This window comes from Pan paniscus, chromosome 1 (assembly GCF_029289425.2).
Source record: "Pan paniscus chromosome 1, NHGRI_mPanPan1-v2.0_pri, whole genome shotgun sequence".
Taxonomy (NCBI): Eukaryota; Metazoa; Chordata; class Mammalia; order Primates; family Hominidae; genus Pan; species Pan paniscus.
The window spans coordinates 42785374-42809943 of NC_073249.2; the positions used below are offsets into that span (position 1 = coordinate 42785374).

At 48.4% G+C, this 24570-nt stretch overlaps 1 protein-coding gene across 2 annotated transcripts in view; it reads right to left on the minus strand.

Moving 5' to 3' along the window:
* Positions 1-1672: 1672 nt before the first annotated feature.
* Positions 1673-24570, minus strand: part of RASSF5 (Ras association domain family member 5) — an 83974-nt gene continuing 61076 nt past the window's right edge. For both annotated transcript variants that reach the window (XM_003822922.5, XM_057301449.1), the window contains 4 exons: positions 7562-7672; positions 6259-6556; positions 5648-5763; positions 1673-4117 (listed from right to left, as the gene is read on the minus strand). In XM_003822922.5, coding sequence (XP_003822970.1) covers positions 3965-4117; positions 5648-5763; positions 6259-6556; positions 7562-7672 — 678 coding nt within the window. In that variant the 3' untranslated portion in view covers positions 1673-3964. The remainder of the gene's footprint in view (positions 4118-5647; positions 5764-6258; positions 6557-7561; positions 7673-24570) is intronic.

A 24570-nucleotide genomic window follows, 5' to 3' on the forward strand; every position in this document is an offset into this window, starting at 1 on the left:
AAGGTACAGAACCACTGCGCTGGTCCCTGCTCAGTTTATGGAATCATTTCACTGACTGGATCTCTCCTTGTACAATAGGAGGGAGAACTGGGCTAAATTCCCTGAGTTTCTGGGTTTTACCATTAAGAGACAGTTGCACTTCAGTTTACTTGTTTCTTTCTCTTCTCAGTTTTTCTCAAACTGAGATAAGAAAGGCTTAAAAATATCCACAATATCCACAAATTGCCCGTTTGAGGCTTGAAAAGGAAAAAAGGAATGGGTTTGAAAATGTGTGTGTGGCGCCTCCTACCGTCTGTTATCAGGCCCAGAATAGGCCTTTTTACTCATGAGTAAACTCCTTAATTTCACTAATCCTATCTCTACCGGCATGAGCATATGAAACTAGGAAAGGGGTTTCCAGAAATTGAGCCTAAACAGATCCTGTTAAAGCCTTTGGCCTGCCAGAGTCTGATCTGAGGGATTATGATCTGTATAGTAGTAATGAACTATGGTTCCTTATGTGAATACAAGTAAAATATAGCACTGTGCAAAGTTCTTTCACAAACTTGATTTGTTTTGCACGATCTTGAAGGGAGTGGAGGCTAAGAAAGGTCATGTCCTGCCTTGTTGATCTCTGCTGAAGACACAAAGCCAGTAAGTGGTAGGGCTGGGTCTAAAATGAACATCTACCCTTAATTGTGGTTTGACCCACAATTCTGCCATGACACAGTGCTGTCCAGACCTGTGCATTGAGTGGTTTTTCCAGTAACGGTGACACATTTGCATTGAGTCATCTTCCCTCTCCCCCTGTGAACAGCATAGGGACATATTCAAAGGCAGAGTAGAGCCAGACTGTGTAACAGGTTCTTTTTCCTATGTGCTAAGTCAAATAATCTGTATCAATGTCAAACGTACAACTTTGAATTTATTAACCCTATGCTGTAACCATATGAGTTTCAATGAAAAGCAGAAAGTGCTTCATTTTTGGACTTTGGCAAAATCATTGAAAGATACATTTCTTGGGGGTTTAGATGAACAAAAATGTTACAGATGTGCCCCATTCTTGGGCAGTTTTAAGGATGCTTGTTGGACATTCATTCATTCTTTGGGCCCCGTGTATTGCATTCTATATGATCAATACTGGAAGGCAGCAAGAATTTCTTTTTAATAATTTAATGTGGTTATTTCCATGATTACTGAGATGTTCCTTTGATGAAAGTCAGAGAACTCAAGTGAAAGGACTGTTTTGGTCATTTGATCTAGCCCCCTTCCTCCAGGTGAAGTGATCTTAAACTTTTAAAGATCTATTCCTTTCTACCTTATTTTTAAATAGTTCCAGAAGTAGAAGAATCATGGCTCAGCTCAGTAGCCTGTCCTGGTGTCAAATCACCCTTAGCTCCAGAAGGCCCTTCTCTTTCCCACACATCAGCATCTCTGCCTGCAATCAGTCTCCTTGACTCTCTTGCACTGCGGAGACATGGAACAGCTGGTCACCCAGGCAGCGCCCTCCCGCCTACGCATTTGGACAATTTTTCCCAAATTATTTGAACAGTAGCCTTCATTTCTCTGCTCACTGGCAAAAGAAAATCTGACTCCACCAGGAAGCATGTGATCATGTCCATTCTCACCCTCTCTCCCACACTCCCAGTGTCCGTAAGATGGTGAAGTTCAAGGGAGACGTTTCTAACATGAGTCATTTTTGCAACAGGCTTTTATTACTTTTTTTTAAAACCCATATAAGAAAGACATTTAAAAAGAAAATATCCTGGAAACAAACACTTACACACTGAGCAACACAACCAAAGAAGGCACTACCAGCAGTTACTCCCACCTCTGGGAGGGAACGGGTACTCGATACTATACTTTTTTCGGAGGTTTAGACCTCAGCATAGGCCTTGGGTCTAACTGTGCTTTAGTAAAGTCTGAATTGTCCAATAATTTTCTCATTTCATAAACACCCTTATCTCTTTATATATAGCTATATGCCTTTATGTGTATATATACATGACTTTTTTTTTTCCTTCTCAAAAATAAAATAGCCATCCCCATAGAGGGAGGTTCTCAGCAGCATTCACAGCAGTTGCAGCAGGAGCCATGCCTTCTATTAATGTTAGAGACATGCAGGATGAAGGAAAATGACTCTCCACCTGCTCCCTTTAATATACAGCAGGGAGAGAGTTTCTAAAGGGAGGGAAGTGATAAGGCTGAGCATGAGATGGCTAACCAGGGTTTTTGTGGTTTAAAAATCTTAGAGTTGCGAACTTTTGTTGCCTTTGAAGCTCTGGAGACTATGCACAGTTCATACGACGAGGGGTCAGCATTCCTTCTGGGATCAGGGGCAGTATGGACTCAGCCTGGGTCAGAGAGGGAACTTCTGAAGCTACACGAACAAGCTTGGGCTTGAACCGACCCAAGAGGGACTTGGGAAGGCAGAGGATAGCAAAGAAATGGTTTCTCAGAGGCTCGGTTGGAAAACCAGCCCTGCTTTGAAAATTACAAGTCCTTCTCCCTCTGCACTGGAGTGTCTCTGCAGTCCTGGCTACTTGTTGTAATTTTTTGACTAATTTATTTTAGGATTCAGCCTAAACAAGAAGCCAGTGCAAATGTAAGTCAGGAATTTGATCCTCCCTGTCAATGTGGTCTGGTATCACTGATTGGAGTCAAAACTCAGGCACCCAGATGGGAGGGAGGTCTGTGACCCTCAACCCATACTGAACGCGGGCTCTCCTGGCCTTGTCTCCCACACCACCGCCATTGTTCACTTCCTGGCAGAAGAAGCCAGCAGCAGAGCTTCAGGCAAACTCGCCCTGCTCCTATTTCTCTCTGAAAACAAAAAGGCACTGAGGTCGACGGGGAGGCCAGGCCCACCGGCTCTCTGAGCGCAGTGCCGGGTCTGGCCCATGCTTCAAAACAGAAAGGACTCCAAGTTGGCCGAATTGGAGGCTCCTCTCTCTGTAATCAAGGCAACTCCTTGGGCAGCACCTGGAGATCCCAGAGTCCCAGTGGGAGGAGGGAGGCAGTGCTGGAGGCCGATGGGGAACCCAAGCAGCCCAGGCTCTCCTCTGCTCTTTAGCTGGGGAAGGCTGAAGACAGCTTGGACACGTTTCTCTGCATCGCTTTTTGGCTTTCTCTTACTGTCTGATTTCCATACTTAGCAGGAGACTTTTTAAATGGTCAATGGCTGGCTTCCCTTTGGGGAAACACATGACGATGATGACAACATTAAATTCAAATTTGTAACCTAAAAACAGTTTGTTGACAAAGATGTGACTAAGTACCACACATACGCAGATATATGCCTTTGGGTTTCCATGTGCAATGTGGGCCAGGGCCAGGGCCAGGGCCAGGGCAGGCTGCAGCTTCTCTGGAGATCTCTGAGCCAGCCTCAGCTTTGGTGCTCCTTACCCTGAGCATCTGGGGCCAGTAGCTTTATAAACTTCCCTTAAGTGTGAACAACAGGCACCTGGGGGCCGCGGGAACAGTCCTTTTATGAGCATTACCCTGCTTTCAGGGGCTTAGCTCAGACCTGCAAAAGGAATGTGCTACAACTTTTCACTCATAAATAAAGGTCCTGTACGTGGCAAGTAAGAGAACTCAAAGAAGAATCAAAGCCAGAGAAAGAACACACAGCTCTAAAACCTTTCTTCCTTCCTTTGCCGGCTGGTGTGAGGTTCCAGTTTGGTGACGAGAGAGGCAACTATTTGGTTGGTGAAAGGCTTGCAGATTGAGAGAGGACGTCGGCTGTTTGTTTCACATGAGTTCTGATCCTTGGCAGAATCTGTGATGGGGCACAGCCTGGGGGTGGGCACAGCTGAACCCCCGTGCAAACACTTGTCCATGGAAGAGACTTTTGCCACAGCTGGAACTGCTGGGCAGGCACAAATGCACCTGCCAGAGATGTCCTGAGAAAAAGTGTCTGTTGCAAAATAATAATTAATAATACAAATAAATCTGAATGCACCAGGAGGAGAGGAAGCAGGACCGGTTACCCAGGTTTGCCCTGGGATTCTCTTAAGGCCTCCTCCAGTTTCTGCCTAAACTTGTCATACTTCTTTTGCACTTGCTGGATTTTGTCCTGCTCCTCTTTTTCCAGGATTGTTAGGAAGTTCTGAAGTTCAGGGATGGAGAAGGCATCCCACTGTGAGGCGAGAGGGAGATTTGTGGGAAGAAACAGAAGAGGAGACAGGTTAGAAGTTGACACGACCTGAGAGACCCTGCTGCCTTCCCCTTCCCAGTTCACATCCGTGATTCACACACAGTTTGCTACTGAACAGACTGAATCAGCGAAGCCTGGGCTTTGCATGCCTGTCAGAGCAGCAACAAAATTCCAAATGCTGGCATCTCATGACCAAGAGTTGCCAGTCTATGAACCATGTTTTTATTTTGAAACTCAGTAATCTTAAGTTTCTGTGTAGCAGCCGAGATCTTGACGGTGATGCTGGAACCACCCAGCCTCCCAACATGCAGACCCTCAGAAAGCAGGTGGAGGAGTGGAATGTGGACTCAGGAGACCGGGGTTGGGCCTGACTCCACCTCTCCCAGCAGTGTGACCTCGAGCACAGCTTTCCACCCTTCTCAGCCTGTTATCTGCTGGGAAATTGGGGTATCTACCTCCCATGACTGGCAGAGCAGATAATGAGAGCCTGACTGGCCCAGGCCTACCCCTAAAGGACCTGGCCTCTGAGGGCAGAAGGCAAGTTGGACTTCCATCAGGCTGACCCAAGAGCACAAGCCCTGTGCGGCCAACAATTGAGACTCCTAAGCTCTTTGAGCACAATAGAGTACTAAGGTTTATCTGGTTTGGTCCTCGCTATGGATAAGTGAGAAACCTCAAGTCCACACAGGGAAGGTGGCGTAATCACAATCACAGAGCTCATTGCAGCAGAACTGGAACTAGAGCCCAGGTCTCCACACTTCAAAGTGCCTGAGCTTTCCACAGGGCCAGCAGCATTCAGATACTGTCCATGGAGTACTTTTTCCAAACATATTCTGCACAGATGCCAATAAAGAAAGCAGATGGGAGCAGAGCGGCCCTTGCTGAAATGGGGAGAAGGGACAGAGTCCCAGCTGCCTTGATCCCTAAATCTCCGCAGTGACTCCCAAAACTCCTTAAAACTCTAGGCCTCCACTGAACACAGTGTGACAAACACTGAGACCTTCCCCTGTTGGTCATTCTCAGGCCATGGGTGGCACCGGCCTGGTTTTACTCCAGTTTATGCCACAAGACTACACACTGGTTAGCTCCCCTTGGGGGATGGAGGTCAAGAAAAGGGAGGACAAATGGCTCAAAAACGTCTATACCCAGTGGAGCCCAGAGATGGAGCTTGGTAGCCCTCGGGCCATTTTGAAGCAAAAACAGCCTGTGCCTGAGCACAGGGAGTTTCTTGGTCCCCCTCCTCCCTGAGTTTTCAGAAATAAAGCACATGAAATCCTTTCTTTCCACAGGCCTTGCCACACACAGGCCCTAATGTGCTACCCCAGGGTGTTCAGAGTCCTGGCTGAAACACTGACCCCCAGGCCCATCACCCACCCCTGCTCACTCTCTCAACAGTCACCTTCCTGCCCGTGCTGCGTGGCTCCCACCTATGTGAGGTAGTTAGGACAACACCCACCTGCACCCACCCAGGGTGCCCTAAGGCCTGGGTTTGCACAACGGGTCCAGACCTACCTCTACCTCTCCAGTTTCATTCTCCTTTAGCACAAAGCTGAGGACCTCCGTGTCAGGCCCAGCAAGCAGGCGCAGGTAGAGGGGGCGGTCAGCAATGGAGAGTTTCTGGAAGAGCACTGCAAACCAAGAGAGGGGGCTGGGAGCTCTTCCCAGAAAAGAAGGGCGGGGCCCAGGCTTGGGGGAAAGGATTGGAAATGCAGAGGTGGGGTACGTACAACTGGAAGTAGACACGGGCCTTTTAATGAAATGAACATGACAGTAATGAACAGGGCAATAACCTTTTATCTTGGGTGTCTGCTCAGAGTTTAAAGCATGATTCCATTCACATCATCTCCTGAAAGATTAGGAATGGTGGGGCAGATTCCTCTCATTGCACAGATCAGGAAATGGGAGCCTAGGGTGTGGTTTTCCTGAAGTCACATGCAGAGTCAGGGACTCTGCTCTTGCCTCCCTGCCCGGATTCCACAGATCTGAACACCACATGGGCAGCTGGACCCCTGGTGCTCAGGAGAAGCCCACAGCTCCCACCCAAGGCCGGCAGGAGTTTTAGTGGGTGGGCTTGGACACAGGTAGGAAGGGAACGGTCTGGTTGAGTTCACTCTTTCTCCTACCTTGTCCGTCCTTGTGTATCCGCTTAAAAAGTGCAAACTTCTGGGGATTGTCCACAACCATGAACTTCTTGAGCAGCCCCTGGATGACCTCACTGACGGTGGTGGTGCTGCTGATGTGCAGCTGCTTGATGGCATCTAGGGGCAGGTAGAAGGATGTCCGCTTGTCTGTGGTAGCCGCCAGGTTCACCTCCTTGATGGCATCATAGATGGACTGGGGCCGGATCCCAGCAGGCACCGTCACAGGCCGCCGGAGTTTCAGATGCACTTTGATGAAACCCGTGTAGGTGCCGTCTTCACTCTGCCAGCGGGGGCATGTCACAGGGGGTCAGGGCCGTCCGCCTTGCATGATCATATCTGCCACTCGGGGCCATTGCCCCAGCAGCACCCACCTGTCTCCTTGAGTTCTTTCCTGCCTCTGCTGACGTGGGAGAGCTGGAGGAAGGAGCAGAGATCCCTTTCCCCATAGTGGGCTGGGAGAAGACCCTCAGGATCCAGCTACCAAAGAGGACCTGTGGGGCTGCAGTGGATTTCCCTCCCAGGAGGCTCAGGCCAGCTCCCCAAACCTCCTGTAACCAGTTGCCTTTGGTGAGTGCCCATTGTAAGAGGCAGGGTGTGGGGTAGCCACTCTAGTTTGTACCTCTGAACCAGGCAGGAAGCAGGAAGGCTCTATAATGAGGGCCTTGGAGAACCAGCCCACTAGATTTCCTCCTGTATCTCTTTACTAAGAAACAGCCTTTAAGACTTAAACCTAGGTGCATTTGTGACTGGATTTTCTGGTGCTCCATCTGGCTGAACCCCAAAGAGCCAGCTGATGCCAGCCACCAGCAGGGGGCAGTGTTTTTCTACCTTCTCCCCTCCCTATTGAAGACAGCCTTTCCCAACTGGGTGCTAAGTTGGGTGCCCTCCCCTCTCTGAGAGAGTATGTCCCTCTCTCACAATCGAAGGGGTAGGAAGGGGAGCAGCTAAGTCCCATTGTCCTGGCTCCCTGGAGGCCAAGCAATACTGGGCCCTTGGTCATTACGTACCATTTAATCACTTAGTTTACACTGAAGCTCAGAGGAGTTAAAAGAGCTTCCCAAAATCACAAGCAAAAAATGAAAGAGTCAGATCTATTTCCCTAAAGCACATGGAGGCCACTGAGGGCTCTGGCTATCAGCCTTCCAGACCCCGGAGGCCTCTGGAGGCCGGAGGAAAGGGAGGGACCTGCCAGGGAGTAGTCACAGAATTCAGAGCGAGGGCAGAGGTGCCAAACCCGAAGGGGGTGGTGGAGCAGGGGCCAGGTTGAGGGTGGACGGGCGCTTACCAGTTTCATGCCCAGGCAGTTCTTCTCTCGCGTGTTGTAGCTGTCGATCTTCTGCTTGATCTCCTGCAGTGTGGGCGGGCGCTGTGTCTCCTCCACAGGTTTACAGACATTCTGGAAGAGACACAGAAGTGGAGGCGGATGTGTAGTAGTTCTCAGGGTGAGAAAGGGAACAACCACGCCCTCCCCAAAGTCTCTCTAACCAAGAAGTGAGCATCCAGCCCTGCAGAGTGGAACTAACTGCACGGACTCGGAGTAAGACAATGAGAGGTCAAATTGCAGCTGTGCCAGTGTCTAGCCAGCCCTCCTGGGGAAGTAACTCAGATTTCTCTAAGCCTCAGTCTCCTCATCTGTGAAATGGGAACAATACCTACTGCACAGGCTTGTCTTGAGATTAGTGTGAAAGCGTCTGGCACTCAGGCACTGACTATGAATCTGGTGAATGAGCAGAGCCGCATTTGCTTATGGAAAGCTGCTATGGAAAAGATGCTTCTTTGATGCTATGGGAGATGCAAAGAAATACAAGCCATGGTCTGTCTCCTCAAGGAAGTAACAACACAGCTGGAGGGACAGGCGTCTACCCATGGTGCCAGTATATACTACTGATCGGGAAGACAAGAATTCTCTTAGATCCCAAGGACCAAGGACACATAGAGACCAGTCCAGGCCCCACATCACTTGCCACAGTGCTTTTCACATAGCAAGAAGTAAATATCTATTTGTCAAATGAATGAGTGAACTGGCAGGGATGAAGGGCTGTAGCCCTCTACCATAAAAGAGGAGATAAACCGCTACTGGGCACAGGGACACCTAGAATTTACTTAGCACTTCTTCTGTGCCAAGTACTTGGCATATATTATCTCATATGATTCTCACAAACCAGAAGTCTGTAAGATAGTTTATTACCCCATCTTACAGGTGAGACTATTGAGACTAAGAGAAGTTTAGCAACCTGCCTCACACCCTACAGTCAGTATGTACAGAATGAAACAGAAATTCCAGGTCTGTCCCATTGTGTTCCTCCTGTGAGACCGTGTGTTCATTCTTCTCATATGTTCCCAGATGCCCTCCTCCTCCCATCCCCTGGGAAGGATAAGTGAACAATGAAATTGAGGAGATTGAGGTTAATGGCCCTCACCTTGTAGAGACAATACAGGGGTGAATTCTGGGGTCGAAGCCACTGTCCCTCAGTCAGTTCTCTGGATCTCTCTCAAGTTCACTGTTACCCACCTCCCGGTTTTATCTTCACACTGTCCCTGAGTGGCTGGGAGTGTGGGAACTGGTTGGTCAGAACCCACCCAGAATTTGCCTGATGTTCAAGTGTAGCAGACTTGGGGTGGATCAGGATTCTCCTTTGGTAAATGAGGAAACTGAGGCCCAGCGAGGGATGACTCTGACACCATCTGACACTGTCCTGTGGGTGTCTGGGTTTGGCTGGGGAGTTTCACAGCTGCCACGACGTCACACCACCACCCCGCAGAACACAACAGGGCACCCGTGACAGAGCTTTGCCCTACCTTCCTCCCTTCAGCAAGCCATGTGGGAGACACGCCACCCTGAACAACCTGCCATCACTTCCTTCCACTTTCCAATCCCACAGAACCGATACAATGTCAGGCTCTGGCTGCCAAGAGGAGCTGGTGTGGCTCCAGCCTCCCACCTCCAACCCCTCAGCACAGCTGACATCCTCCTTTCTTTCTTTCTTTCTTTCCTTCCTTCCTTCCTTTTCTTTCTCTCTCTCTCTCTCCCCCCTCTCTCTCTGTCTCTCTCTCTTTCTTTCTTTCTTTTCTTTCGTCTCCCTCTGTCACCCAGGCTGGAATGCGGTGGCACGATCTTGGCTGACTGCAATCTCTGCCTCCCAGGTTCAAGCAATTCTCCTGCCTCAGCCTCCCAAGTAGCTGGGATTACAGGTGCGCACCACCACACCCAGCTAATTTTTGTATTTTTTAGTAGAGACGGGATTTCACCATATTGGCCAGGCTGATGTCGAACTCCTGACCTCAAATGATCCATCCGCCTTGGCCTCCCAAAGTGCTGGCATTACAGGTGTGAGCCACCGCACCCAGCTTCTGACATCCTCTTTCCATCATGGCATCGTTCCCTGGCCTGTCTGCTCCCGCTGTACTCTCCCCAAGGGGTCCTGACCTATTAATAACAGCCTGTGCTGGGTACTTTCACATACCTTCTCTTACATACTATGTATGTCATTCTTATTTTACAGATAACAAAACTGAGGCTGAGTTTAAGAAACATGCCTGTGGTCCCCTGCTAGTAAGAGGCTAAGTAGGAACTGGAATCAAATCCATCTAAGGCCCATGCTCTTCTCAATTCACCATGTAGCCATCATGGGACGGCATCTTTTGCTGAAGGGGCCGGCCTGCCACACCCATAATGATCACTGAAACTCTGTGCTGCGGGGCTGGGATGAGCAGCTGTTAAACCAAAGCCTGTAAGTTACCTGATCTGTGAAATGTTCATCTAAGATGAGTCTAAGCAGTGGGTCAGGCCCCAGAGGCACCATGTCACCTGTGAAGGTGGGAAGGAAGGACTTCTAACTCAAGTGAGATGCAACCACCAGGATGCAGGGCCCAGCCTTCTTCTGTGTGCCTTCCCAGGTCTCTGGAACTGAACCTTGATTCTGTTGCAGACCACCCAAGGGCAAGCAGCTCTGGCCATCTCCCACTTGCCGGAGGTGAGTAGCAAGTAGTGTGAGCCTCACAGACTCTCTTCATTCACTGTCAGTCCATTAACCCGGGGACTCTCACAGTGAAGCCTCTCATTCCTCATCCCTTCCCTTGGGTAGCTCCCAGAGCTCCCCATCCTCAGTCCTTGCCAGCTGAGCACATGTCTATGGGACCAGATGTGCCTGACCCTGGCCCTACCCCTATACCTTCCCGCTGGGAGCTTCTAATTAGAAAGACCCCGTTGTCTGGTTACTATTATACACTTACTCTGTCTCTGACACATGTAGGCTATTGCTCCTCAGGAGGTAATAGCTTTCTCATACTTGTCTATAAAAAATAAGTAATGGAAAGAAAATTCTAGAAGCTTCGGAAAGATCTCCTCTCATAGTTTCCAATCAAGCTAGAGCCATTTCCCCGTAAGAAAAGGCAGCTGTGCTGTGGCTTTCAAAGGCTCGATTTTGAATACAGTGAGAAGCAAAGCTGCCTTAGCCTAGGGTTTCTTCTTCCTGTTCCCCTTTTCTTCAGCAGATAGACCCATCTATCTCTCCCCTTCCCACCACAAATGCGGGGAAGTGACGCAAGTGGCCACAGGCACCTCTGCCTTCCAGGGCTGACTCAAAAGACAGCAGTCCTGACCTCACCATTCTGAGGCCTGGCCCTCTGGCTGGTGATGGGAAGCCCTGTCTGGGAGTGCCAGGAGCCCCGTGTGTAGCCAACACTACGAATGTCACAGCCATGGAATGTCAGCACCCAGGTCTGGGATGGCTGCTGCCCACAAAAATATCTGGCAGACAAGATGTGACCCATGGACCAAATGAATCACCTCCTGAATTAGGCCAGCCAGCCACAGCCACGAGGGCTCACGGATCCTTTTTCCACCCAAGAGATGGCGTATAATCCAGACCAGTGGTTCTTAAACTTGTCTGCACAGTGCAATCATCTGGGGGATCTTTAGAAACTTAGCTGCCTGGGCTTCATCCCTGGAGATTCTGATTTAATTGGTCTGGGGTGCAGTCTGGGCATGGGAATTTAAAAAATCTCCCAGTTGATTTTAATTGGCAGCAACATTTGAAAAGAACTGAAATAGACAGACCCCTCACAACAATTCCAGACCTCAAGGGTCTTCATCCAGCTGCTGAATTAACACTTGGTGCCAAGAAACACACAAACACCCCAAAGGTTTACCTAACAGGCACTATCTGCCATGAGAGCGAGATCAATACTATAGCAATCTTCAGAGGATGAGACAAAGACTCTGATTCCTATTCACCTGCCAGATTCTTAAGGATCTGTCCACGGGTACAAAGCGAGAAACCAAGCAGACAGTTTTGCCTCTTGGGGTGGCCCAAGATAGAGACAGAATAGGGAACTCTGTTATGATTTAACAAATATAGACATTGGCATGAGAGGTGTCTCTCCTGGGGGCTCACACATCTCAGTGCATCTGGCATGGAATTCATCTATTCCGATTAAGCCCCTGGCATTGGTGGCAGATGGCTGAGCTGTTCCCAATGCACTTGGCATGTCCAGGGCACTGGTGAAAAATAGGTTTGTGCTCACATGTCCTACGCGGTGGAAAAAGGCAATGTCTTCTTTTAGCTCTGGAGGTGATTGGGGAACAGCCATGTAAAGAGGCTGGGTGCTAGGGGTTCACAGTGACACCCCCACCCTGAGTGATTCTCTAATGCTTCCATTTAAGTATTCTTAACAAAATAAGGAGGACCATACCCCTTTCGTCTGGGGCCTAACTCAGGGCAGATTTGCCCTAAGCTGTTTTTCTTTATTTTATCACTAAAGCAACAGCAACAAAACCCTACTTCTGCACTCTAATCAATGACATATGTAATCTTAATTTTGGTGACTGGGGAGTGACCTAATGCCCTAAGGAGAGGCTCTGAGTGAGTCACGTGGCTTCTGGTATTCCCAGGTGGGCCCAGGGCACCCAGGAATGCTGTGGCAATGAGAGGGGGTCCCCAGGATGAGGGTGGGCTGAGGAGGACGTGTGTCCCACCGGCAGTACTGCAGCTATTATATACATCCGTGCCTACTTTTTCTTGACCAAAATCACAAACCTAATTTTTGCTAAAAAATTCACTCTCACTCTTTTTAAATTTGTCAGTCTTTCCTCCTTCTGGCCTACGATTTGAATCATCTCACACCTGTTTGCCCATCAGAAGTCACTTTATTTGTCAAGCTCTTCCTGATCACTCCAGCCCTGAATGATGACGATGATTCACTACAGCTAATATGTACCGTGCACTATGCTACTCACTTAGCATGTATTAGCTCATTTCATCATCACAGCAAATGTGTCACCAAAAATACTATTATGATGCTCATTTTACAGTCAAGGAAAGTGAGCCACAGGAAGGTTAAAGCTAACCTACATCTAAAGGCAACACTATACTATCTGGCACTTAAGTAAGCATCTACTTACATACACACACACACACACACACTTTTTTTTTTTTGAGATGTCTCGCTCTGTCACCCAGTCGAGAGTGCACTGGTGCAATCACAACTCACTGCAGCCTCGACCTCCTAGGCTCAAGCAATCCTCCTGCCTCAGCCTCCCATGTAGCTGGGACTACAAGCATGTGCCACACTCCTGGCTAATTTTTTTTATTTTTTTGTAGAAATGAGGTGCCTTGCTATGTTGCCCAGGCTGGTCTCAAACCCCTGGCCTCAAGCAATACTCTCACTTCAGCCTCACAAAGTGCCAGGATTACAGGTGTGACCCACCATGCCTGGCTGCTTACATTAACCTCCAAGTAGACTCATCCATCTCAGGTCTTCTTCCCAACTAGACTAAAGCTCTTTAATGACTTACATCATACTTCAATTTGTTCTCTGTGCCTGGTGGCTCTGAGCATGAGGCAAATAGGAAATACTTGCTCAAGAACCTTCAATGATCCCCTATTGCCTACAGTGGACAAAAAAGGTCTTAATTTCTTCTAGGAGTTACAGTGCAGTGAGCCTTGGATTTCCATTTAGACTGAGTTCTGTGAGAGAAGCACCCACGCCTGTCTTGTCCTCTACGGTGTCCCAGATCCCAGTGCCAGCTTGACACATAGTAGGGGTTAAGTACCTGCAGGATGAACACAAGTGTGTGTTGGGCTTCTGACTCCCATGACTAACTACATGATCTTGAGAAAGTCAGATAATCTCTAAGCCTCAGTTTCTTCATCTATACATTTGGGATAAAAATCCCTTATTGTCTCACAGGATTGATGTGAAGGTACAAATCAAGTGAGATAATGGGTACAAAAGTGTTTTGAAAATCACCAAACCCATTCAAAGGCATGTATGGTGACTATCATCCCAGGAAAACAAAGCTCTACCCCTCTGAGCCAATTTCAGTTTTCATTTTCCTTGAGTCCTTCTTCTGATTGGCCACATGCTCATAGAGTTTGTTAATTCCTTTCTCTGCACCAGTGGTTGGCAAACTTTTTCTGTAAAGGGTCAGACAGTAAATATTAGGTTTTGCAGGCCACGCAGTCTGTTGCCACTATTCAACTCTACTATTGTGGCACAAAAGCAGCTACTGGATGAGTGTGACTGGGTTCCAGTAAAACTATTTATGGGCCTGGCATGGTGGCTCACACCTACAATCCCAGCACTTTGAGAGGCCAAGGCAGGATGATCGCTTGAGCCCAGGAGTTCGAGAACAGTCTGGGCAACATAGTGAGACCCTGTCTCTACAAAAAAAAAAAATACAAAAATTAGCTGGGCACAGTGAAGTGCACCTGTAGTGCCAGCTACTCAGGAGGCTGAGGTGGGAGAATGACCTGAGCCCCCAGGAGTTCAAGGCTGCAGTGAGCCGTGATTGTGCCACTGCACTCCAGCCTAGGTGACAGAGCAAGACCCTGTCTCAAAAACAAAACAAACTTTATTTATGGAACCTGGCCATGTGCAGTAGTTTGCTCTATGCTGTTGTTTGTGCAGAGTCTCCTGCCTAGAACACTATTAGCCCTAGTTCCACCTTCTCTATGTAGTTTCCCAATGCATTTTCTCCAGTCTATAGCCATCTCTCCATCCTCTGCTCTCTTAATGTACCAGATCCCTGGCATTTTGATTCCCACATGGAGAAAGGTAATCACAGTTTTGTCCTGGTCTCTTTCTTTCTCCTGAATCATACTTCCTATGTTTCCTGTGTATTTCCTCACACCACCAGTTAATGGGCCTTTGTAACTTCACTCTCATTTCATGGACACTTTTCACAAGAAGACAAAGGCTTGGGCACTTCCTTGGATTTTGCTCACTTTACTCCATTCTGCAATGAGGAGGCAACAAAGCTGGCTGGGGTAGGGATGGAGGTAGACAGCTAGGCTCACTCCCTGGTTCTGTGACTCGCTCCCAAACACCAGCCCCATGGCCTCAAAGCCTCAGATTCCCGTTGCAGCAAAAGTACAAATTACCATCGTCACAGATCTCTGCAGCTGCTGGCTGATGTTAAATCCATACTGCAAGAGCCTATAGAGGTGATTTCAGAGCCTGTGTGGCTACAGCTGGCATCTAATTATATGCTGCCTTTTATTGTTTAATGATTGTTTCACATGTTAATCCCATCTCCCCAGTGAGATGCTCTCTGGATGGAGACAGACATTAGTTTGGTGCCTAAGCTTTCTGGCACCCCGCTTGGCTGAAACCTGGGCCAAACTTTAAGTAGGTGTCAGATAAATACCTGTTGATTGGGTGGCAGGGGAGGGCAAGAAAGCCTGGGGAGTCTCAGGCCAGAGCCCACCCCAGACCCCTAGGTCCAGGAGCACCTCACACTCAGCTGCACCCTGAGGGTCTGATGCCAAGAACACACATGAGGCTTTGGACTTTGGCGTTAGCCCTATGGCTCAGCTCTTGGCAGCTAGCTGATGAGAACAAATGCAAGACCATCAAATGACCTGTGACGTCTGGGGAGCTACTTCCCCTCTCAGGGCCTCAGTTTCCTTATCTGTGAAATCATGAAGTGATACTGGAGAAGCTCTAAGGGCCCCTTCGCAGGACTAAGATTTTACACATAAGATAGGGTGGTGTTTTTTTTTCATCATTGCTTCCTCTTCTGTTTCAGAGAATTGGGTGTGGAGATGGGGGCCTCTTGGAGGCTAGCTAGCATGGCTGAATGGCAGCAGGAATAACCAATCTAAAGGAGCACAAAGAACATTTCTAACCGCCACGACTTTACTTTTTCACTGCTCACCACTTTTCTCTATTGTCAGCAAGACTCTATCTTAGCCAAGCCCAAGCCGGTCTACGCATTCTTAACACACACAACTCAAGAAAACAAAACAAAAAATACCCCGGAAGCCATTCACCATGAGCCTTTGCCACATTTCCTCTTTCTCAGCTCTTAGCAAATCTGTCAGCAGCAATTCTTTCACCCCTTGGAAGGAAGCCATCTCCAGGCTTAAGTCAGGGAGGAAAGCCTCAGGCCCCTCCTACAGGAGAATGTCCATCTGCAGCTGCCTTCCACACCCCAAACACCCGGTGCTTCTGTTGGGCCTGCCCTAGATGGGAACGTCTGCAGGCAAGGGGCAGACACCCATCTATCTGGGCTGGATTTGAAATACCCTGCTCAATGTCCAAACCGCATTCAAAGGTGAGGTTAGGAGTTCAAGACCAGCCTGGGCAACATAATGAAACCCTATCTCTTCTAAAAACAAAAACAAAAACAAAAACAAAAAAATTATCCGTGTGCCTGTAATCCCAGCTACTCGGGAGGCTAAGGCGGGAGAATCGCTTGAACCTGGGAGGCAGAGGTTTCATTGAGCCAAGATTGCGCCGCTGCACTCCAGCCTGGGTGACCCCGCGAGACTCCATCTCAAAAAAAAAAAAAAAAAAAAGTCATTCGTCCCTTTGTGATGGTCTCAACCAAATGAGAAAGAGGAATCCCTATGGGGCCTTACTGCAGAGCCCCCTCCCAGGTCTTCGAAGGCCTGTGTTCTGAAATGGACTCCACAGACCCACCACGGCAGTGAAGGGGTTGATTTCCACAGGTCCCTCTATGGCACTGTCCATTGTCCCAAAAATAAAAGGGTTGGGAACTCCTTAACTGTGTTCCCTAATAGGTTATTTGCAGCAGAGCAGGGAAGGGGCTTTAGCATGGAGCTTCTGCTCCATGTGGAATTTGAGCAGCTCTGGTAGGGCGTATTAACAGAGCAGAGGGAAAAAAGAGGTGGGGGGTGGAGGTTGAGAATGGAAAGAGACTCAAGTCCCCAAAGACAAAAACGTAGAGCAGATGGCCAATGTCAACAGTCTGCCAGTAGTAACTGAATGAACTGCCTATGGGTGAGGATCGTGAAAGGCACCTTGGGAGATGACGCAGATGGGGTGTGAACCTGTCCTTGGGAGTCTGCAGGTGACCTGAGAAGGGAAGACAGAGATGGATGCGCTGTGGCACACCAGAGCAAGTACAGTGTCATCTGGGACAAAAAGCCTCAAGCAGCACAGATCAGGCCACTCCCGCAGACTCCCCAGGTTGCCAGCATGCCCCAGAGTCTGGACACAGGGTCCCCTGCTCTTTGAGGTGACCATCTCAGTCTCTGCACAGCTCAGCTAGAGTGGGTCATACCAGGGAACAGTAGCTCCCTTACAGGGACCTAAGTTCAAGCCCCTGCAGGGCCTCATTATAATATTAAAAATTGACAGTAGTCAGGCACTGCCCTGAAGGGTTCAAGGTCCTGATCTCATTTAATCCCCTAAATAACAAGAAAGATGCTGTTACTCTTCACCATTAGACCATGCTGCCTTGCACGCTGGGCCACAGGTGGCCTGTGCTGGCCATGCCCTTGGTCTTCTGTGAACTTGATCAAGTCCACCTCACTAAGACTCCGATTTCTATTTTGTTTTTTTAAGAGATGGGGCTCTCACTATATTGCCCAGGCTGGTCTCAAACTCCTGGCCTCAAGTGATCCTCCCGCTTTGGCCTCCCAAAGTGCTGGGATTACAGGCGTGAGCCACTACGCCTGGCTACTTATATTAACCTCCAAGTAGACCATCCATCTCGGGTCTTCTTCCCAACTAGACTGAAGCTCTTTAATGACTTACATCCACTGCTACTACTTCTCTATGCCTGGTGGCTCTGAGCATGAGGCAAATAGGAAATACTGCTGAATACTTGCTTCAGTGGTTCTTGAGGTCTTAATTTCTCCTAGGAATTACAGTGCAGTAGTGAGCCTTGGATTTCCATTTATACTGACTTCCGTGAGAGAAGCACCCGTGCCTGTCTTGCCCTCTATGGCGTCCCAGATCCCAGTGCCAGCTTGACACATAGCAGAGATTCAGTAAATACCTGCAGGATGAACATGAGTGTGTATTTGGCTTCTGACTCCTATTACTCGCTACATGATCTTGAGAAAGTCAGAAAATCTATATGCCTCAGTTTCTTCATCTATAAATTTGGGATAAAAATCCTTTATTGCCTCATGGGGTTGATGTGAAGGTAAAAAATCAAGCAGTCCGCCCACCTCGGCCTCCAAAAGTGCTGGGATTACAGGCATGAGCCACCACACGGAGACTGATTTCTTTGTGAAATGCAGTTTATACATTTGTTGTGAAGATGAAATGAGATCTCAGGCCTGAAAGTGCTTAGCACAAAGTACACAGTAAGCACTCCATAAATGTTAGCTAGTGCGTCATCATCCAAATTATCATCATCACCATCATCATCATGATCATGATCATCATCATCTTCAGTAGTCATTTGTCCAAATTTTTCCATTATCATCTTCAGTAGTCATTTGACCAAAGCTTGGTCAGTGGGGACCCAATATGGGACCTTGATTCCTGATAGGCCCTTCAGCCCAGGCCACATTATGACTTTCATGGGTCCTAAGAACTTTTGTCTTTGGGGCCAAGGGCCCCTTCCTCCATTAAAAAAAAACCCACTGAAAATTATATTCTATGATTGCATTGGTATAAAGACAAATACATCAATATCCTATATTAAAACACTTTCTTCAACCTAAATGTTCATTTTTTTCTCATGATTTTAAAGACATTAAAACGTTTTTGTGGACCTCTAAAGTCGTATGTGCCTGTGGCACGATGCCTGCTGTGCCTCATGGAGAAGTGACCATACTTTCCAGCTGTTCAGTCCCAGGTAGGGCGACTGACTGTCCCAGTGTGCTGGGGCTGAGGGTTTTCTCGGGATGCAGGGCTTTCAATGCTAAAACCAGGACAGTCCGGGGGAACCAGTGCATTTGGTTACCCTAGCCCCAGGTCTAGACAGACTCCCTTCCTCTCTGCTGCATCCCAGGGGCACCATGTGCTCTTCTGTAAAGTTGTGCCCATGTACTCGATTCTGGAGGTTTTTCTGATATCCACAGCCACTCCAAGGCCAGGCTGTGGCCTAGGACACAACTGTGTGGGCTATCTCGGAAGAAGCTCCCTCAAGGCAGGGTCTTTGGCTTGTTCACTGAGGCGGCTCCCAGAACAGTGTCAGGCACACAATAGGGGTTCATTAAACATTTGCTTCATGCATTGAAGAAAACACAAAGAAGCAGTAACACGCATGCACCCTAAACCCCAAAATAAATGTAAGGTAATTAAAAGGTTCCAGAATTTTATAAAGGTCTTGTAGGATTGCTGGTCCATGGACCCATTTACTTCTGAGACTACTGAACACCAGATGAGAATTCTGTCCTCTGCTTCTGAAAATAGATGACCCAAATCCTTTCCATTTCTGTTCTCCCCTGCTCCAGGTCTTCATGAAGCCCCCTTTTTAGCTCAGAGGTCTAAAGTTTGAACCAGACAGAAGAGGGTGACACTCAATCTTCTGAGATGGCCACAGGAATTTTCCCTTGGGACATCTTCTTATGCCCTCAAGAGTTTCTAGAAGGTCTTCCTTTGGGTGTTTTCCTCCTTGGATTTCCAGCTAGGTCCCTGTCCCCTCACCCAGCCTCACCTAGGTCAGCCTCCTTTCAGTCTCCCTGAGCCCTTCATCTGACCATTCTGCCTGAAAAGTCCTTCCTTCTCTACATCTGACAGAATTGGCCTCCTACCCCTGGAACTGACAGTGTCTTTTGGGATACCCACTCTTATCTAGAATTAGTGGATTTTCCAACAACATCAGCATATGCCCAATTATTCCAGCATTGCTTTGACTCTCTGTACGTTAGTGTTAGTGGTACAAGCCTGTGTCCCTCATTAGACTATGAGCACACCACAGTCAGTGACTGTACCTTTTCCATCTTTGTATTCCCAGACCACCCTGAACCAGAGTACTGCAGAGTTAATTAAGGATGGACGGTGGGTAGGTGAGTGAGTGGATCCCAATACCCCATCCCAGGCCAACTCTCTCCTAAGCTCTCTCAGTTCTTTCAGGCCAATTTAGAGAGTATTCCTTTGCAAATGATATATGCCATAAGGGATTGATATGCAGAATATATAAAGAACTACCACAATACAAAAAAAAACCTGATTAAAAAATAGACAATGGACATGAACAGATATTTCTCTAAAGAAGATCTATATATGATCTACAAACACTTGAAAAAATGCTCAATATCACTAATCATTAGGGCAATGCAAATCAAAACCACAGTGAGATACCATTTCATACATATCAGGATGCTTATTAATAAAAACAATAAACAAGAAAATAACAAGCATTGGCATGGATGCGGGGAAACTGCAGCCCTGTGCATTGCTGGTGGGATTGTAAAATAATGCAGTCACTGTGGAAAATGGTATGGTGATCCTCAAAAATTAAACAGAATTACCATGTGATCCAGCAATTACACTTCTGAGTATATACCCAGAAGATGTGAGAGCAAGGACTCAAATATCAGAAAACCAGTATTTGAACACCCAGGTTTGCAGCGGCATGATTCACAATAGCCAAAAAAGGTGGAAGCAACCCAAGGGTCCATTGATGGATGAAACCCAAGTGTCCACTGATGGATGAATAAACAAAAAATGTGTTGTGTCCATACAATGGAATCTCATTCAGCCTTGAAAGGGAAGGAAATTCTGACACATGCTATCACACGGATGAACCTTGAAAACATTAAGCTAAGTGAAATAAGCCAGTCACAAAAGGATTAATACTGTGTGATTCTACTTATATGAAGTTCCTAGAATAGTCAAATTAATAGAGACAGAAAGTAGAATGGTGGTTGCCAGGGGTGGGGGGAGGGGAAAATAGGGAGTTACTGTTTAATTGGTAGGGAGTTACTGTTTAATTGGTAAGGAGTTTCAGTTGGGGAAAACAAAAGTTCTGGAAATGGATGGTCGTGATGGTTGTACAACAATGTGAGGTTATACTTAACGTCACTGCACTATACACTTAAGAACGGTACATTTTGGCTGGGTGCAGTGGCTCACACCTGTAATCCCAGAACTTAGGGAGGCCGAGGCAGGCGGATCTCTTGAGGCCCAGAGTCTGAGACCATCCTGACCAACATGGTGAAACCCTGTTTCTACTAAAAATACAAAAAAAATTAGCCAAGCGTGGTGGCCCATGCCTGTAGTGCCAGCTACTCGGGAGGCTGAGGCAGGAGAATCACTTGAACCTGGGAGGCAGAGGTTACAGTGAGCCAATATTGCACCACTACACTCCAGCCTGGGTGACAGATTTGAGACTCTGTCTTGGGAAAAAAAAAAAAAAAAAAGGTAAATTTTATGTTATGTGTATTTTACCACAATAAAAAATAAAAAGGGCAGGGGAAACCTGGAGGCCATGTCACTGGCTGGTTTTATCTGTTTCCCATAGAGTTGGGAGCTTCCCTTACTTTCTGTATTCCAAGCGAGGAGTCAATGCCACATCTAAGCAACTGGGCCTCCATCATGCCAAGCCCTCCAAGACCAGGCTCTTTTCCTAGGACTAGGCCACTCTCCTGGGATGCAAAATGAACACAAAAAATGACCTGGACAGCCCAGCCTAGCTCAAAGGAGCTGCTGCAGTCGTAGCGGGCATGCCTGCTCAAAACCTCCCAGGGGACTGCCCAGAAAGGTCAGGGGCACAGAAGCCTGTGCTCAGAGATCAGGAAGGGGCCTCAAGATGAACTGGTCCACCTACCCACATTCTAGAGCAAACTAAGTCATGAGGAATGAAAAAGATAAAATATATTACTTTGACATAATTTGAGATGGCTGTCACAGGGCCAGCAGACTGAGGTGGCCCTGCAAAGCTGTCTTTTGTGGGGGAAATTTGCATCTGTAGAGAATCTCCTTTAATGCAGCCAAGGCTTCTTCCCTTGTCCAGATCTAGGAGAGATGAATGGAGTCTGACATCTTTAAAGATCTGAAAGAAACATTTACCATGTCTTCTCTCTGAGGGTTGCTACCTGTGAGGTTTCATCTACATAACAAGACCACCTTGGCTAGCCAAGCCTCCTCTTCTTCCCCCCACAAAACCTGTGTTGCCACTAAAACCTGATTTACCAACCATAACCTATTTGGGGCCATGCTCTGAGCCCACAGTCTTTCTGTAACCTTAGGATGTGTATGGGCTTCTGTACCCCACTGGGGCTTGGGTCTTCATTCTGAAGGCTCCCGCGAATACACGTTAAATAAGTGTGTGTGCCTTTTTGCCTGCTCATCAATTTGCCTCATGGCAGTGATTTTCAGCAAACCTTCAGAGGGCCAAGGGGAAGCTCCGCCTTGGCCCCTACAGGAGGTTCAGGTAGTGGGGACTTCCCAGCCTTCTCCAGATGTTCTCCCACTACCCTGTCATGGCAAGGTCAAGGTTAGGTCAACATCTGGCTTTCCAGCCTCATATGCGTCTAGAGAGATGGATGTGGTCATACAGTCACGGCACACTCTTGGTGCTCCAGAGCTAGGAGCTACGTATTGGCTCACCGTCGGAGCTATCCATCCCCACCTCCAAATCACATCCTTGCCCTCACATAGTGGACTTCCTGCACAAGAATGGTTTAAACAAAGGGTTCCTCAGCTTTATGTAGAGTTCCAGATGCTCTGAGAGCCAAAGAGTGAAACTCAGCAGAATCTCCAGGCCTTGAGAGGAGTGGCTTTAGGAGTCCAGTTTATAGGTTCTGCCTGCAGGCTGCACAGGACCCGGGTGACTGCCGGAGCTCTCTCCACCTCCATATGCTGGCTCCAGCTCCAGCTGGAGCTCCCTGGAGGACAGGGCATTCAGGCCCATAAATGATTCAGATCATTCAGAGGTGGTGTGTGGGAGCCGAGTGGTCTCCGGAGGTGAGTCAGTACCCAGCACCCTGCATACCCACACCGCCCATGCTTGCTAGAAGGGGAGGGGCAGCTTGAGACTTGTGCCAGCAGCCAGGACGCCAGCCTGCGCTGACCACTGGGGAAGTGCAGCCCTTCCTGGCTTCCCTCCACCTGCAGCTTTGAGGGCTGGGGCGCCTCTTCACCAGCCCACACGAGTCCTCTCCTCACATGCTGCCTGCCCTGTTAACCCCACCCTGGGCTGGCAGTCTTGGCACCCAGGTGCTCAGGGATTAATATGTGATACTGAAACATATCCACTTAGCTATTAACTAGCTCTGAGTCTTTTAATGCTTGTGTCCCCTCACTGTGCCATAAAGGCCCAGGGTCAGGGACATTTGATCTCCTCTCCCCTAAATGGCCTGGCAAAGGGTCCTATCTTCAGTGACTCCAAGATGGTACTGCTGTCATGAGGCTGCATTTGTGGGCATCCTTTGTGAGGTCAAGAGCTTCAACTACTTGGAGCTTCAAGAAGCTCCAAGAGCTTCAACTACTTGGAGAGTTCTGGAAAGAGCTACAGTTTAGTGGTTAGGAGCTCTGGCATTAGATTACTTGGGTCCAACTTCAGGATCTGCCACTTACTATTATGTGACCCTGGGCACATTATTTGACCCCTTCCCGTGCTTCAGTTTCCTCTTAAGTAGCAACAATAATGTACCTACCTCGTATGGTAGTTTTGAGGATTGAGTGTTTACCAGTAAAGCACCTAAGACAGTCCCTGACACATATCAAGGCCCAATCACCAGCCATTACTATCGCACATTCCAGCCATTTCCCAGCAGCCCCTTGTGCCTGCCCTTGTCTGTGAACACAGCCTTATACCTCCACACACCCCAGTCATGAGCCCTACCTCTGGCAACTGTGTTTCTCAAAATGGCCTTTATCATCCCCAGCCCCAGAGTTTGCCAAGTCTTCCCGTCTTACAGAGGGAGAAAGTGAGGCCTAGAGTGGTGGTTCCCCGAGGTCACACACAGTGAAGGCTGGGTGTGGGTTCCCAGGCCCAGGGACAGGCTCCCTTCAGGTACAGGGCCCCAGTACAGCCTGCTCCTCCCCGCTCCATCCATTGACTGTGGGTGCCCAGACCAATGGCACTGCCAAACCAGGATCTTTCACCCACTCAATATTAAATTGGGAGAGTAAAATAAACAAAAGATTTATGGGTTTTTTCCTCCCCAATCTGCCATTCCCCAAAGCTGAAAGGCAGACAGAGGGAATCTGTCAGAGCAGGCTCCCCCGCTCCCTCCCATGGACCCCTCTGCCCAACCCCCTCGGAGGCCCCACTAGAGGAAGACGGAAGACCCACGCCAACTCTCCTGCCAGCAGGTGCCAGGGCTTGGTTGCTTAGTGACCCAGCCCTGCCTACCCGCTTCCTCCAGCGCAAACAGCTGAACAATCACAGCTGGGGTGGTGGGGGCTGCTCTAGGTTTGAAAAGTTGTCCTTGCATTTTCTGCTCACTCAGTGGGATTTTTCATTTCCTGATAACTGGAAAAATCCATTTATTCCACATCCAGAATCTTAGCAAGCTTCCCTTTAAAATAGTCCTGAGATCAACTTTCACAAACCTTGCCCTAAAGTACTTGCTCATGTCACCTGGGAAAGAAGCTCCAAACCCATTCCTCCTCTGTCAAACCCACATTAAGCACCTACCACGTGCCAGGGGACACAGTGATGAACAAGCTATGGTCCCTGGTCCAGAAAATTATAGCCCATTGAAAGGAGAGATAGGAGAGAAAGAGCGGCAAGGTGTTTGGGGAGCACAGAGAAGGGGACATCTGAGTTACAACTGGAAATGCCCTCTAACACTCTGGAATCACCAGCTCCCACATTCTCCTCCTGAACCCACGCCTTCCCAGCCAAGTGTGAGCATCGACATTATAGGTGCCAAGTGCCTCTTCACTGTGCTCCAGCCAATGGAGGGGATAGGTGGAGCTTCAGTTCTGGGGTGAGAAGACCTGCCTCTTGCTCCCCACTGCAAAGCGAGGGCCCTGCAGACCCAGTTCCTGCATGTCATCCACAGCAAAGCCGGGGGAACAGTTGACCACCACTCACCACATGGGGGAGAGCCTGGAGATGAGGAGGATAATGAGGGGTTCACGAATTGGAGGCTGATGAGATGATCATGATAACAAAGTACAGTAACCCAG